The sequence below is a fragment of the Trichosurus vulpecula genome, chromosome 1 (assembly GCF_011100635.1).
Source record: "Trichosurus vulpecula isolate mTriVul1 chromosome 1, mTriVul1.pri, whole genome shotgun sequence".
NCBI lineage: Eukaryota > Metazoa > Chordata > Mammalia > Diprotodontia > Phalangeridae > Trichosurus > Trichosurus vulpecula.
Genome location: NC_050573.1, coordinates 308,631,285 through 308,644,159, shown reverse-complemented (window position 1 = coordinate 308,644,159; position 12,875 = coordinate 308,631,285). Strand labels below are relative to the sequence as shown.

At 40.1% G+C, this 12,875-nt stretch overlaps 1 protein-coding gene across 1 annotated transcript in view; it reads left to right on the top strand.

Moving 5' to 3' along the window:
• Window positions 1–12,875, top strand: part of PHLPP1 (PH domain and leucine rich repeat protein phosphatase 1) — a 291,137-nt gene that overhangs the window by 207,728 nt on the left and 70,534 nt on the right. Inside the window, 2 exon segments of the mRNA XM_036761120.1 lie at window positions 8,479–8,625; window positions 9,268–9,498. Coding sequence (XP_036617015.1) covers window positions 8,479–8,625; window positions 9,268–9,498 — 378 coding nt within the window.

Below are 12,875 nucleotides of genomic sequence, written 5' to 3'. Positions count from 1 at the left end.
GTGATCCTTTGAGGACAGATGGAAAGTCCAAAATTTTCTGCAACCTTCAAAGCTTATAAAGTCCCCTCCTTCTGCCAAAGGCGTTGGGCCTTGGGGGAAGGAATCCTGGTCAAGGTTAAAACTAAGGATTTCTCTCCCCTCGCTGGTGGGAGTCTCCTCCCCCTCCCCCCAACTGCATCTGTCCTAGAAAGCCCCACACCAACCTTTTAAATGAGTTTGATTCTCTTGGCAGTTTATAGGTGACTCCCTAAGCTATGGTCAGCTTCCCTCAGCCTATACAAACATCATTCTTATGAATCACCAGTGCAGTTCCATTGATTAAGTCTAAAACCTAAGATTGACTGAGCATCTAAGTAGACTGGTGGCCCAGTGGACCTGCAGTCTGACCTGAGTTCAGTTGTGGCCTCCAGTGCTTATCAACTGTGTGACCCTGGGCAAATGACTTATCTTCTCCCACCCTGTTTTTTCATCTGTAAAATGGGGATAATAGTAACACTTTTCAGGGTTGTTGGGAAGATAACCTGACATCATGATTGTAAAGCTCTTTGCAAGCATAAAATTGCTTCATACATGGTCGCTATAATTGCTATTATCTTATCATTTCAAATGAGATTTGATAACTTGGTTGAGCAAAATATCAGCTATGTTTGAAAAGCAGAGTCATTGAGAGAAATGTGAGTTATGTTTCTGTAGCTAATTGACTAATAGATGGCTTTGACTCTGAAGTGGAAGTGCACACCCCAAAAAACCTAGACTTGTGGTTTCCAGTTAACTATGGGAAGAGGTGGCAGTGGTGGATTTACTGCAGGGAGTTCACAAAAACATGGAAATCTATAAGTAAGCAAACATACACCTGTAGAATGAGCATAGCATATTGTTTATTCATACAAATATCACTCTTTTCCAAAGGTATATAGATGCTCTTATGATTAATAAATACAAACTAATTTCAAAAGGGTTAAGAAAATTCCTAAAAGCTTTTTGTCATTTTTTTGCTTTCTTGGTCAATATAAGGAGTTTTTGTTTTTGTACTAACACATGGTTTAGGGCATTCATAGAGCACCATATTTGAAAGTAGAAGATGTGAGTTGAAATTCCAGCTCTGCTGTGTAGTAGCTTTGTGACTTTGTACAAGTCACTCATTGCCTCTCTCGTGTTCAGTTTTCTTCCCTATCAGGTGAGGGAGTTGGACGAGATGACTTCTAAATTCCTTCCTGCCTAAAATCTTTGATTCTGTGGTCAACTTTGTTACTGTATTTTACTGCAACCTCTCAAGTAAAAATATTTTCACCTATTTGGGGATTTTTAGATTTTCACTAGCTTATTCCACACCAGGGTTACCTCACCTAACATTGTTCATTGGTTCTGGGATAACAGAATGTTAAGTGAAGGAATATTATAAGGACTGTTAGTTCCACAAGAGTAATACTCTGAATGGGTGGTCAGCCAGCCCTGCATTGATTCTGTGGGCTTTTGAGACAGGACGAGGGGCTTTTTTTCTTTTTTTGTCATGTGTTAAAGATGCTGTTGCCAAATGATGTTGATCTAGGCCATCTTATGCAACGTATAATGGACATAAACAAGCATCTGAAGAGTGGATAAATAAAATATAGCAACTTTGGGTAAGAAATGGTAAAAATAAAGTTGTTTAAAATTTGTACTTGCTCCAGTGAAAGATTTATTTCACACCTAGCCCTATTTATTTTAGGTCCTGGACCTAGCTATAATAATTTGCCTGTTCTGTTGAACTGGTATATCTAAAAAGCTTTGTGATATGTTATGAAGACTGAATAATTCCGGGTCCTGTGTTGGATAATATTCATAGTATGCTTTTTCCCTTCTTCAGCATTCTTTCAAAATGAGGGAAAAGGGGGAAGGAAGGCCATCCTCTCAAGTATTTCATCTCCTCTCTTTCTCTCAACTGAAACATCACTTCTAAGTACCTGTTTATACTTCCACACTATTTTCCCCTCCCTACCCTGCCCCCTTTTTAAAAGACAGAAATGAATTACCTCTCCACTATGCATGTAAGTTAAGGTGAGCATAAGCAGGGAAACTGATTTTGTAGGGACTTCTCTATTTACCTGAAAGGAACAGTTGTTTTTGAAAGAACTTTTGTTGTCTTCTGAATCTGTCTCCCAGTGCCGGGGCTGTGTGTGTGTGTGTGTGTGTGTGTGTGTGTGTGTGTGTGTGTGTGTGTTTATTCAAGGAAACCTGGAACTCTGGGAAAGCTGTGGCTTACACTTTCCAAAGCAGTTCAGAATTTTGATGTTGGTGTATGCATTCTGATCTAGATTCTGGGTCATTGGAAACAATCCATGCTTTGTTTGCTAAACACATCTCTGCTGAACATTGTGTTCTCCTCTAGGAGAAAGGGTTGGGAATTTAAGATAGTAGCACATTAAAGCTAGCCCAGTACCAATCAGACCAGTAAACTGGCAATGAATTAGTACCAGCAGGAGTGGTGCCATTCTTTCTGTATTCAGAAATTGTGACCAGTTTAAGGTTTTAAAAAAAAGTGAAGCATAAATAAGACTAATTGGGGTAACCTCTGCTGAGGGACTCCTTGCTCTCATCTATTTAAATTTGACACACATCCTCTCACTTAAGTCAATTTTCTAGTCTGTCGTTTTGAGTAGTTCTCAGAGGTGATATGATCCCTGTAAATCTGGTCAAGTAGATTAATTTGCCGGAGAGTTTTGTCATCAATCCACCTATGTCTTCTCAGGTTGCATTTCTCATTCCTGAGAAGGATGCTGACTTGTTAAGTGGTAGCTTTCAAAATGTGATTAAACAGTTTGAAGGTTTTTATGAAAACTGAGGCTGAGTTGTTAGCATGTAAAGAGAATTCTGAAAGAGGAATCTTACCTACCCCATCTGTGCCATTTTGGAAGATTTGCACTTCTTCTTTGCCATCACCTCTACTGGCTTTGCCTCATGTTGTCTCTGAAGATGTTCAAGGGTGCTGAGAGAAAGAACCTTGATTTCATTCATTCATTATAGTCAGTTTTTGAACAAAGACCTTTTTATTCTTTCCTTTCTGAAGAGCTTTAAAGTCTATGGAAAATCCTGTCTTGAAGTGCCTAGTGGATATTTTTGTTTTCTCTTTAGTTTTCCGACTTTATATTCCATTTCATGGCATATTGAATAGAACAGCAGTTCACCCAATTCACAAATAAATCTGCAGATGGTGGCACACATCTGTAATCCCTGGTCCTGGGGAGACTGCAATTGGTAGATCATTTGTTGGGGGGGGAGGGGATTTAGAGTTGCAGTAGGGTTAAAACTGACTGAGTGTCCACACTAAGTCTTCGTTAGTATGTTGAACTCTAGAGAGTGGGGAGGGGCCCCCAACCTGCCCAAGTAGGCACAAACTGACTCATTTTGGAAAAATGGAGCAGGTCAAACTGCCTTGCTGATCAGCAGTGAGGTCAAGCCAATGAGCAGCTGCTACATTTTGAGCCTGTCCAAGACAGGAGATCCAGATTTGGAAAAAAAAATCCGAAGAGTAATATGTCACTGTTTGAAATGCCATTTTGCAGTGTTAAACCCTCCAAGAGAGTCACAGAATCTCAAAGTGGGAAGTGACCTTAGAGACTACCTGCTGTAAACCTTGTCTATACAGGACTTCCCTCTAAAGCAGAGTTTCTTAATGGGGCCCATGGATAGACTTCAGGGGGTCCATGACCTTGAATGGGAAAAAAATTGCATCTTTATTTTCACAAACCTATAATTGGACTTCAGCAAATTTCCTTCAGATATTTGAAAACATTATTGTGAGAAGGGGGTCATCACCAGACCACCAGAAGGGTCCCATGGCACAAATAAGGTGAAGAACTCTGCTGTATAGTATCCCCAACAAGTAAGTGGTTATGCAGCCATCTCTCGACAACCTCTAGTAAAGAGGAAAACTGATACAGAAAAAAAAATACATAGGTGATCTGATGTGGAAAAAAAGATAAACTAGGGGGTAATATAATGTAGACAGCATACATGTACACGAATAATATAAACAATAATACAGTAATAATAGTTGACATTTATAAAGCATGACAAAGAGCTTTCCTTCTAACAGCCTGTGAGGTGGGCGAGGCAAGTATCAGAAAAAGCAGCTGCCCCTCTGAGACATCAGATGACAGTGATTTGCCTAGAGTCCCTTGGTTAAAAAGTGCTAAAGCTGGGGTTTGAACCCAGATCTTCTGACCACCACATCCACTATTCTTTCCACTTTACCACAGCACTTCTGCTTCTACTTTACAGTAAGTAAATCTTGATTAAGAGCCTACTGTGTGCTAAGTGCTGAGAATCCCCCCCAAAAAGGGCAGAAGACTGTCTCTGCTCTTGAAGGGGAGACAACATGCATATAACCGTGTACAAACAAGCCATATACTGGATAAATTGGAAATAATCAGCAGAAGGAAGGCACTAGATACAGAAGGACCAAGAAGGGCTTCCTGCAGAAGCCGGTGTTTTAGCTGGGACTTGAAGAAAGCCGAGATGAACGGATATCCAACAATTGTAATTAATAACTGACGTTTATATGGTATTTCTTAATGTGCTGTGTTGAGCCCTTTACAGTTATTGTCTCATCTTATCCTCACAACGACCCGGGGGGGTAGTTTCTGTTGCTATTACCATTTTACAGATGAGGAGATGGAGGCAAGTGGCAGTTAAATGGCTCGCCCAGGGTCATGTGGCTAGTAAGTGTCTGAGGCTGGGTTTGAACTTGCACCTTCCTGACACTAGGCCTGATCCTCTATCTGCTGTACCACCTCACTGTGCTTTTTCAGGCATGGGAAACAGCTACTGGAAATGCCCAGAACTGGGAGATAGAGCGTCTTGTTGGAATAATACCAAGGAGGGTCTGTCACAGGGCCGATGGTGACTCAGGGGTAACAGCGTAAGAAGACTAGGAAGGTAGTAGAGGGCAGGCTAAGAAGGGGGCACCTTCTCTGAAGGCCAAGCTGAGCATTTTATATTGGATCCTGGGAGTGATAGGGGAGTTCATGGGGGGATGAGGGGGGACGGTGATGCTGGCAGCTGAGTGGACATGGACCGGCATGAGGTGAGTTTTGTGGCGCTGTACTTCACTGCTGCAAAGGACATTAATAGGAGTGTTATCGAAGGCTGTTAAACAATGAATTTTGTAAAAAGTTAGCTTCATTATGTGACCTTTAGGAGGCTGTGCTGTTACCCTTTGCTCTACACTTCAAAGAAAGAGGCAAATGATGAGGAATAAAATTGAGACCAGAAATTTATTCAAGGAAGCAAATTCCCTCTCCCTTAACCCATGTATCCAACCAATTGTCACTCCTACATCCCTAATATCTCTCATATCTTTCCCCTTCTTCGCATTTATACATTTATACAACCTCTACTCTAGCTCAGGCTCTCAATTTATTGTGTTTAGTTGTTCTTCAGTCATGTCCGACTCTGTGACTCCATTTAAGGTTTCCTTGATAGAGATGCTAGAGTGGCTTACCATTTCCTTTTTCAGCTCGTTTTACAGATGAGGAAACTGAGGCAAACAGGGTTAAGTGACTTGCCCAAGCTCACACAACTAGAACGTGTCAGAGGCTGGATTTGAACTCAGGTCATCCTGACTCCAGGCCCAGCCCCTATCCACAGAACCACCTAGCTGCCCTCTAGGCTTTCTCTTAGATTATTGCAATGGCCTCTTAATTAATCTCCCTACCCCCATTATCTTCCCTCTCCAGTATCTCCTCTAACTGTCTAACAAATATTCTTCAAGTAGAGATTTGATCTTGATACTTCCCTCCTCCCTCCATTCAAAAATCATCCATGGCTCCCTGTTTCCTCCAGGGACAATACAAAATTCTCAATCACCATGGTATTTAAAGCTGTCTGCGGTATGACTTCCTTCTACCTTCCCATTGTTATTTTCTATTCCTCCCAAATACACACATTCTTTACTCTAGTCAGACTGGTCCACTGGCTGGTCCTCACAAACATCCACGGTCTCTCTTCTCTCCTTTTTGGAAACAAGTGGTCCCTTGTGCACTCCTTCTCAGCCACTTTGTTATGTATGCCCCCACAAAGCGCAGCTCTGGTGCTGCCTAATGAATGCTAGTCGTTCCTGAGCTCCACCCCTCCCCCTCCTTATTAGCTGTCTCCACTCTCGTTATATTTTTATATGTTTACTTCCTTGTATATGTGTTGTGTCATCACAATACAGTGTAAACTCCCTGAGGGCAGGGGCTGTTTCATCTTTGTCTCCCCAATGTGTAGCACAGTACATAGTAGGTGCTGGATAAACGTTTGTTGAATTGAATATCCTATGCTTCATTATAGGTTTAGTTCATTGTGCTGTATCATCTATATCTATAGTACAGTAATTGAGATTCATAACGTCTCCGAGTTATCAAGGAAAGATAAACTTATTTTTTCTATGCTTTTTACTGCTACAAGGAAACACATAATAGTTTGCAGAAAGATTTCTATTTTAAAAATGTTTTTAAAAAACCCACAAAACATTTTGCTCCTTTCTTGGCTCTTCAGTTTTCTGGGAAATTGTCATCTAGGAATTTTGTTTCCTGAATCACACTATAGGACGTCTGTTCTACTGTATGTCTTTGCTAACTGGGTCTTTGGTTTGGGTACTTCCTCCACCAAAGCGAATCACAGTCCTTCCACAACCTGAGTGATTCTTGTCATAATAGTGATAAAAATAATAGCTCACATTTATATGTCATTTTGAGTTTTACAAAACACTTTCTTCTTAATCCAGTGAGATGGTAGAATTTTCTAGGAATCCTTCATAGGAGATCCATTTAATGTGCTTAAGGTTTTCCTCTAGTTCTTTTAAGTGTCTGGGATGGGGAAAGAAGAAGGATGGTGGTGTTGCATCTCGTTGCATGTTGTCTGTCCTTTGCTGCAGTGGGTAGAGTGCTATGCCTGGAGTTGGAAAGACCTGGGTTAATGTGGCCTCAGACACTTACTAACTATATAACCCTAGACAGGTCAGTTTTCACATCTGTAAAATGGGGATGATAATAGTGCCTACCTCTCAGGGTTCTTGTGAGGACGGAGTGAGATAATAATTGTAAAATGCTGTACCTGGCAATAGTAGATGCTATATAAAACTCAGTTGTTGTCATTGTTATTATTAACTGTTCCCTGAATGACCGGTTCACCTCTTTTTGAGGTCATAAGTTGATATCCTAGAGCAGGGGTTGGCAAACTGTAGCCCTTGGACCAATTCCAGTCCGCTAGCCTGTTTTTGTATTTTTTTAGTTTTAAAACCATTCTTCACTCATGGGAGGAATTTGGCCTGCAGGCTATAGTTTGCCAACTCTGTCCTAGAACATGAGGATATCTACTGGGTCTAGCTGATTCCTTTGAACCTTGAGCCTAGCTATGCTCACTAGTATGACTGATTAATCTGAATTCACTCCATTGAGACCCACCTGTGGAAGCTGCATGTGATACTTAAGAATCTCCCTTCTTACCTTTGGTCAACTTTTACATTTTGCCTCTTGAAACCTTCTTTTGGCCCATCTGTTACGTTAGCTGTCCAGCTATGGGCAATAGAGGGGAACAGTGCAGGGGGAAGATACAAACATACAGGAAATGTTGACACGGTCCTGAATACATTGTGTTTTAATGTCATTTAAATTTGTCACAGATATTTCATTAAACTTTTGAGATATTGAGATAAGTAGCACAAACAGTTTTGAGTTAATTTGTGTGAGCTTTCTGCTTTTACACATATTTTCTCACTTCATTGTCATTATAACATTGCATTTGGAAAGGGATGGATTTTATTATTCCCATTTTTGACATGGGAAAAGAGGAGCACAAAAGTTTGTCCTGCACATAGGCAGAGACATCTAAGTGGCACAGTGGACAGTGCTGGAGCTGGAATCAGGAAGACCTAATTTCACATCTGGCCTCAGGCACTTACTTGCTATGTGGCCCTGGGCAAGTCCTTTAACACCTCTTTGCCTCATCTGTAAAATAGGGAATAACAATAATAATATCTAACTCTTGGGTTGTTGTGAGAATATGACGAGACAATGTTTGTAAAGTGCTCTCAAGCCCTATTTGTAACCACTGTTATTATCATTAGTTGGGTCCCTGACTTTGTCCTTTCTCCTGCTTGTTAATACCTCCCCATTGTCTTTTATGAGCTTACTAATTACTGAATCACTGGGACAAAATTGAAAGACTTAGTTGCTCAAAGGTATATCTTTGTTTCAGTTTCTGTGGAGATTGCTGCATTCTGAGAAATACACTGGACTGGAAATCAGGCAGGGGACCTGGACTAGTCCTGGCTCTGCCCCTGTGTGACTTTGTGCAAATCACTTAATCTCCCTGGGTATTAATTCTTCACCTTTAAAATGAAGGATTTGAAATACCAGAGTGAGCACTAAAGGCCCTTTCCTGTTCTAGAAGTCTATGACTGAATCTGTGACCTTTTTTTTTTTTCTCTCCTTTTTAAAAATTTGGTTACTGTAGGTTTACCAAGTTGAAGAGCCTTAATCTTTCCAATAACCATCTCGGAGATTTCCCTCTGGCAGTATGCAATATCCCAACCTTGACTGAGCTGAATGTGTCCTGCAATGCCCTCAGAACTGTTCCAGCAGCAGCAGGAGATATGCACAAGTATGTTCGCAAAGCCCCATCATGGTGTACAACCCATGACCTTTCTGCACAGGTTTCACAATGCCTAATGTTAAGTCATTTTCTTGTCTGTGTTGGTCACTTAAGTATTGACATTCACCCTCAGTTAAGCAGTTGGAAACTTTGTGGACAAAGTAAAGAACTCACTTGTTAGTTTTCTTAAATTTCGGTATCTGAAAAATAAAATACAGGATTTTTGTTGTTTTGGTGAAGCTGAAAAATCTGTAGAGTAGGTAGCTTTAAGTATGGATGAAAGAGGCAAAGTTCCCTGTGTTAAATTAGAAAGATTTGGAAATGGTCTCAAAATAATAAGGGGATGTGATGGCTGTTTTGGCTTCTTGCCACAGTTAGCAAATATTGTCCTCAGTTATGTTTACCCAAGTCAGGAAAACTATTCATCTTTTCGGTTTTGTTTTGATCTTTACAGATGTTCAGGAGGCTTATCTATGACCATACCCTCTCTTGTGCCTCACTCCCTCATACTCCACCCGTTTGTACTTCCCTGGGCAAAGTAGAATTCATTTTGCCAGTTGTGTGAGGTACTACGTGTGCTGAAGTTCTGTGCTCATAAAAAAGAAATGCATTTTCAAAAATCTGTTGTGTTTTCTCTCTCTTTTTGAATAGCTTACAGACGTTCTTGCTGGATGGTAACTATCTTCAGTCCCTTCCTGCTGAGTTGGAGAATATGCAGCAGCTCAGTTACCTAGGACTCTCCTTCAATGAATTCACAGACATTCCAAAGGTTTTGGAGAAACTGACTGCTGTAGATAAACTTTGTATGTCTGGAAATTGTATGGAGACCCTCAACCTGCAGACTTTAAGGAGAATGCCACACATTAAGCATGTGGATTTAAGGTAACCAGTTAATAGAGGCATGTGCCTCCAAATGAAAAAAGCTAGCAATTTGGGTACTTTCTAATTGAATTGTTTTTTTGTACTTTAGGGTAGATTGTTCTCCTAAAGCTATAACTGAGCTTATTAGGGAAGCTTCCACAACCTTATGCAGTGACAGCTGCTGTAAACAAAGCAGGCTAATTGTAGCTAAGGACCACTAGCTGTTTGTGCACTTAGTATATAGTACACATGTGTTAGAAATGGCTATGCCATTCAGAAAATCCTTTTTAAACAATTCTTGCCTCCCTTGACCTCTTTGTATTACTCACTCTGCTGACTGTGCCCTTTTGCTTGAAACATGTCTCTTGGAGTCTTGTGAGTCTATACTCTCTCCTTCTGTTTCTTAGATAGAGCAGTGGACCTCGAGTGAAGAAGAGCTGAGTTCAGATGCAGCCTCAGACACTTCCTAGCTGTGTGACCCAGGTCACCTGACTCTGTCTCAATTTCCTCATCTATAAAATGGGACTACAACTATATTAATGACAATAATAGCATCTACTTCCCAGGGTTGTTGTGAGAATCGAATGAGATATTTTCTGTAAAGCACTTAGCATAGTTCTTGGCATGTACTAGGCACTTGATAATTGCTCGTTTCCTTCCTTCCTTAAGCTATACTCATTCATTCGTTGTCTCTTGCAGTCACTGTTGTCACCCATAAAGACTGTCCTTGACCTTCCCCTCTTGCTTATTTGTGCTTTCAAATTCAGTTATTCCATACACTATCATAATTTTGACTCTTAACTTTTTGCAAATGACTTTTAGCTCTGTGCAAATTTTTGTCTCCAGCCCTGACTGCTCTCTAAGCTTCAGTACTGCATTTCGAACTACCTGCTATATATCTACACAATAAATGCCTAACTGGCATCTCAAATGACGTATCCAAAAAGAAACTCATCATCTGGCTATCTCTTGTGATTTTTATGTCTTTTAATGGCTTCACCTGTCTCCTGGAGGAAGTAGCTGCATGGATAGAGGCCTGAACTTGGAGTCAGGAAGACTAGAATTCAAATCATGCCTCATTTACTAGCTATTTGACCCTGGTCAAGTCAGCGAACTTCTGCCTTGGTTTCCTCATCGCCCACTGTTGTTACAAGAATAAAATGAGTTAATGTTTGTACAGTGCTTTGCAAATCTTAAAGTGTTGTATGAATATTAGCTACTGCAATGATGTCAATGACCATGATATCTCCTGTCTAGATACAACGCCTTGTAGTTGTAGTTTCCTTTTGTTTCTTTGCTTCTCATATCCAGTCTTATTATCACATTTTCTCAGTTTTCTCTTCCAGATGTTTCTCCGATTCTATCCTTTTTACTTCCACTGCCACCAGTAGGAGACAATCTAGTTCACTGGACAGGTGAAGGAACTTAGGCCTAAGACAAATGAAATGATTTTCCTGGGTCACATAGGTAGAACTCAGCAGAGATCACTTTATTTCTCTGCCTCTTTTGACTCTCAGCTCAGAGGGTCTTTAACTTTCTTGCTTCATGGTACCTTTTAGTATCTCAGTAGTTTTGTCATGGTGCTCCCAAACCAAAAGAAACAATTTCTTGTTAAGTACAGACAACTTAATAAGTATTTATGTCCTAACAACTTAGTTACATCTAAAAAGTAATTGAAAGAAAAATAATATTTTTATTTCATTCTTATATTACTTACCAATTACTTACTAGTGGGATGTGTGTCTGTGGGGTGCCAAACAACTTCTCAAATTTTGGAATCAGCTTGAACACTGCCAACTTCATTTCCCGTTTCACATCAGTTTTGTGTGTTACTTGCTTTTCATCACAGCAACCACAGAAAATCTAGTTCTGCAACGATATAGTGTTCAGAAAGGAGAAAGAAGTTACTGGCATAGCCAAAAGTACAAGTAACCAAAAAAAAAATCTCACACATTAGAAAATGTCATAGAAATAAATATAGCACAGTTTCATATTGAAACTATGAACTACCCAAAGGTAGGAGTTCTTTGGGCAGTGTCTGACTGATATTGAGTATCCCTTTTTTCCCTCAAAAATTTAAAATTTTTTTTGTTATACTCTTGTCAATTTGTTGTGTGCGTGGTTTGGAAACCGAGGTCTTAATTGCATCCTAGAGGACTATGTTTTAGTAAGCAGTTCATTATATAATTCCTTTTTGAATCATGTTAGGAGAAGCATCACCAATTTAAATGATAACTTTCCTATCATTAAAGATTATGAGTCTTCCTTTTTCATCTCATTAGACCTATTATTCCTTTCGTGATTTGCAATTAATAAGACTGTTTTGTGTACGTTTTCAGTGAAGTACTTTAGCATGGACTTAGAGGGAGACCCAGAAGGGGCTTTAGACATCTAGTTCAATCCTCTCACTTTTTATAGATGAGGAAACTGAGGCCCTTTGAGGCGGAGTTATTTGTCTAAGGTTACAGAGCTTTTACGTGTCAGAGAGAGCTCAAGGTTTGGTCTCCTGATTTCAGGTCCAGTGTTTCAATTCTGCTACCTCCTATGAATGATTCTTTACTGATCAAATACCAGTTGGGGGAAGAGTATTTCTAAAATCTGGCAACATTTTGTGTCTAAAGTGAAGTCTGTTTTCTTGCCTGTATATAAATTTTAGCAGCATAGGGAATCTTTGGGAATAATCCAAGTGCCCAACTTGGAATTGGATTTTTATTTTACATCTTGTAGGTGGAATAAAAAGAGAGAAGAGGAAGGATACCTTTGGGCCACTTACTGAATGATCCTTCTTGTTGTCCTTTGTGCTTTCCTGTACTTGATTCCAAGCAGACATGCTTTTTCCTCCTCTCCTTTTCATCTGTTGGCTTAATGGTATATCTCTTGATGAGGGTGGCATGACACATTCCACCTTCTCCATTCATCATTAAAACTCACTGAAGAGGAAAGCTCTCTTATCTTGGTGGTTGGAAGTGAGAAGATAAATCTTCAGATGTTTGCTGAAGGCCAGCCTTAATACTTAATGTTCTTCCTCTCAAGTGGCCATTACGTGATTTCTGGTGAGTTCCTGCCATTCCAAGAGAGAAGTTGCTTTGCGGGGAAGATCTTGGCATTTTGTTGCTTCGGTCATATCAAATAAAATTTTTCTTAGAGGAAGGTATCATATAACACAATAGGAATTGGGAATTTTCAACTCATCTTTGTAACAATATATCCCTTTGTTATATTGGTCAGTATTCTCAATTTTCCTTTGTATCTTAGTGGCCAAATTCCTCTGGCATCTCTTCTCCAGGAACCTCTGCCAGAGAGCTACCTGATTCTCCTGTTATAGATTCTGCTAGTTTGGACCTGGGTTCTAGTCCGACCTCTGGCACCTACTGACAGTGTGACCCTGGGCATGTTTT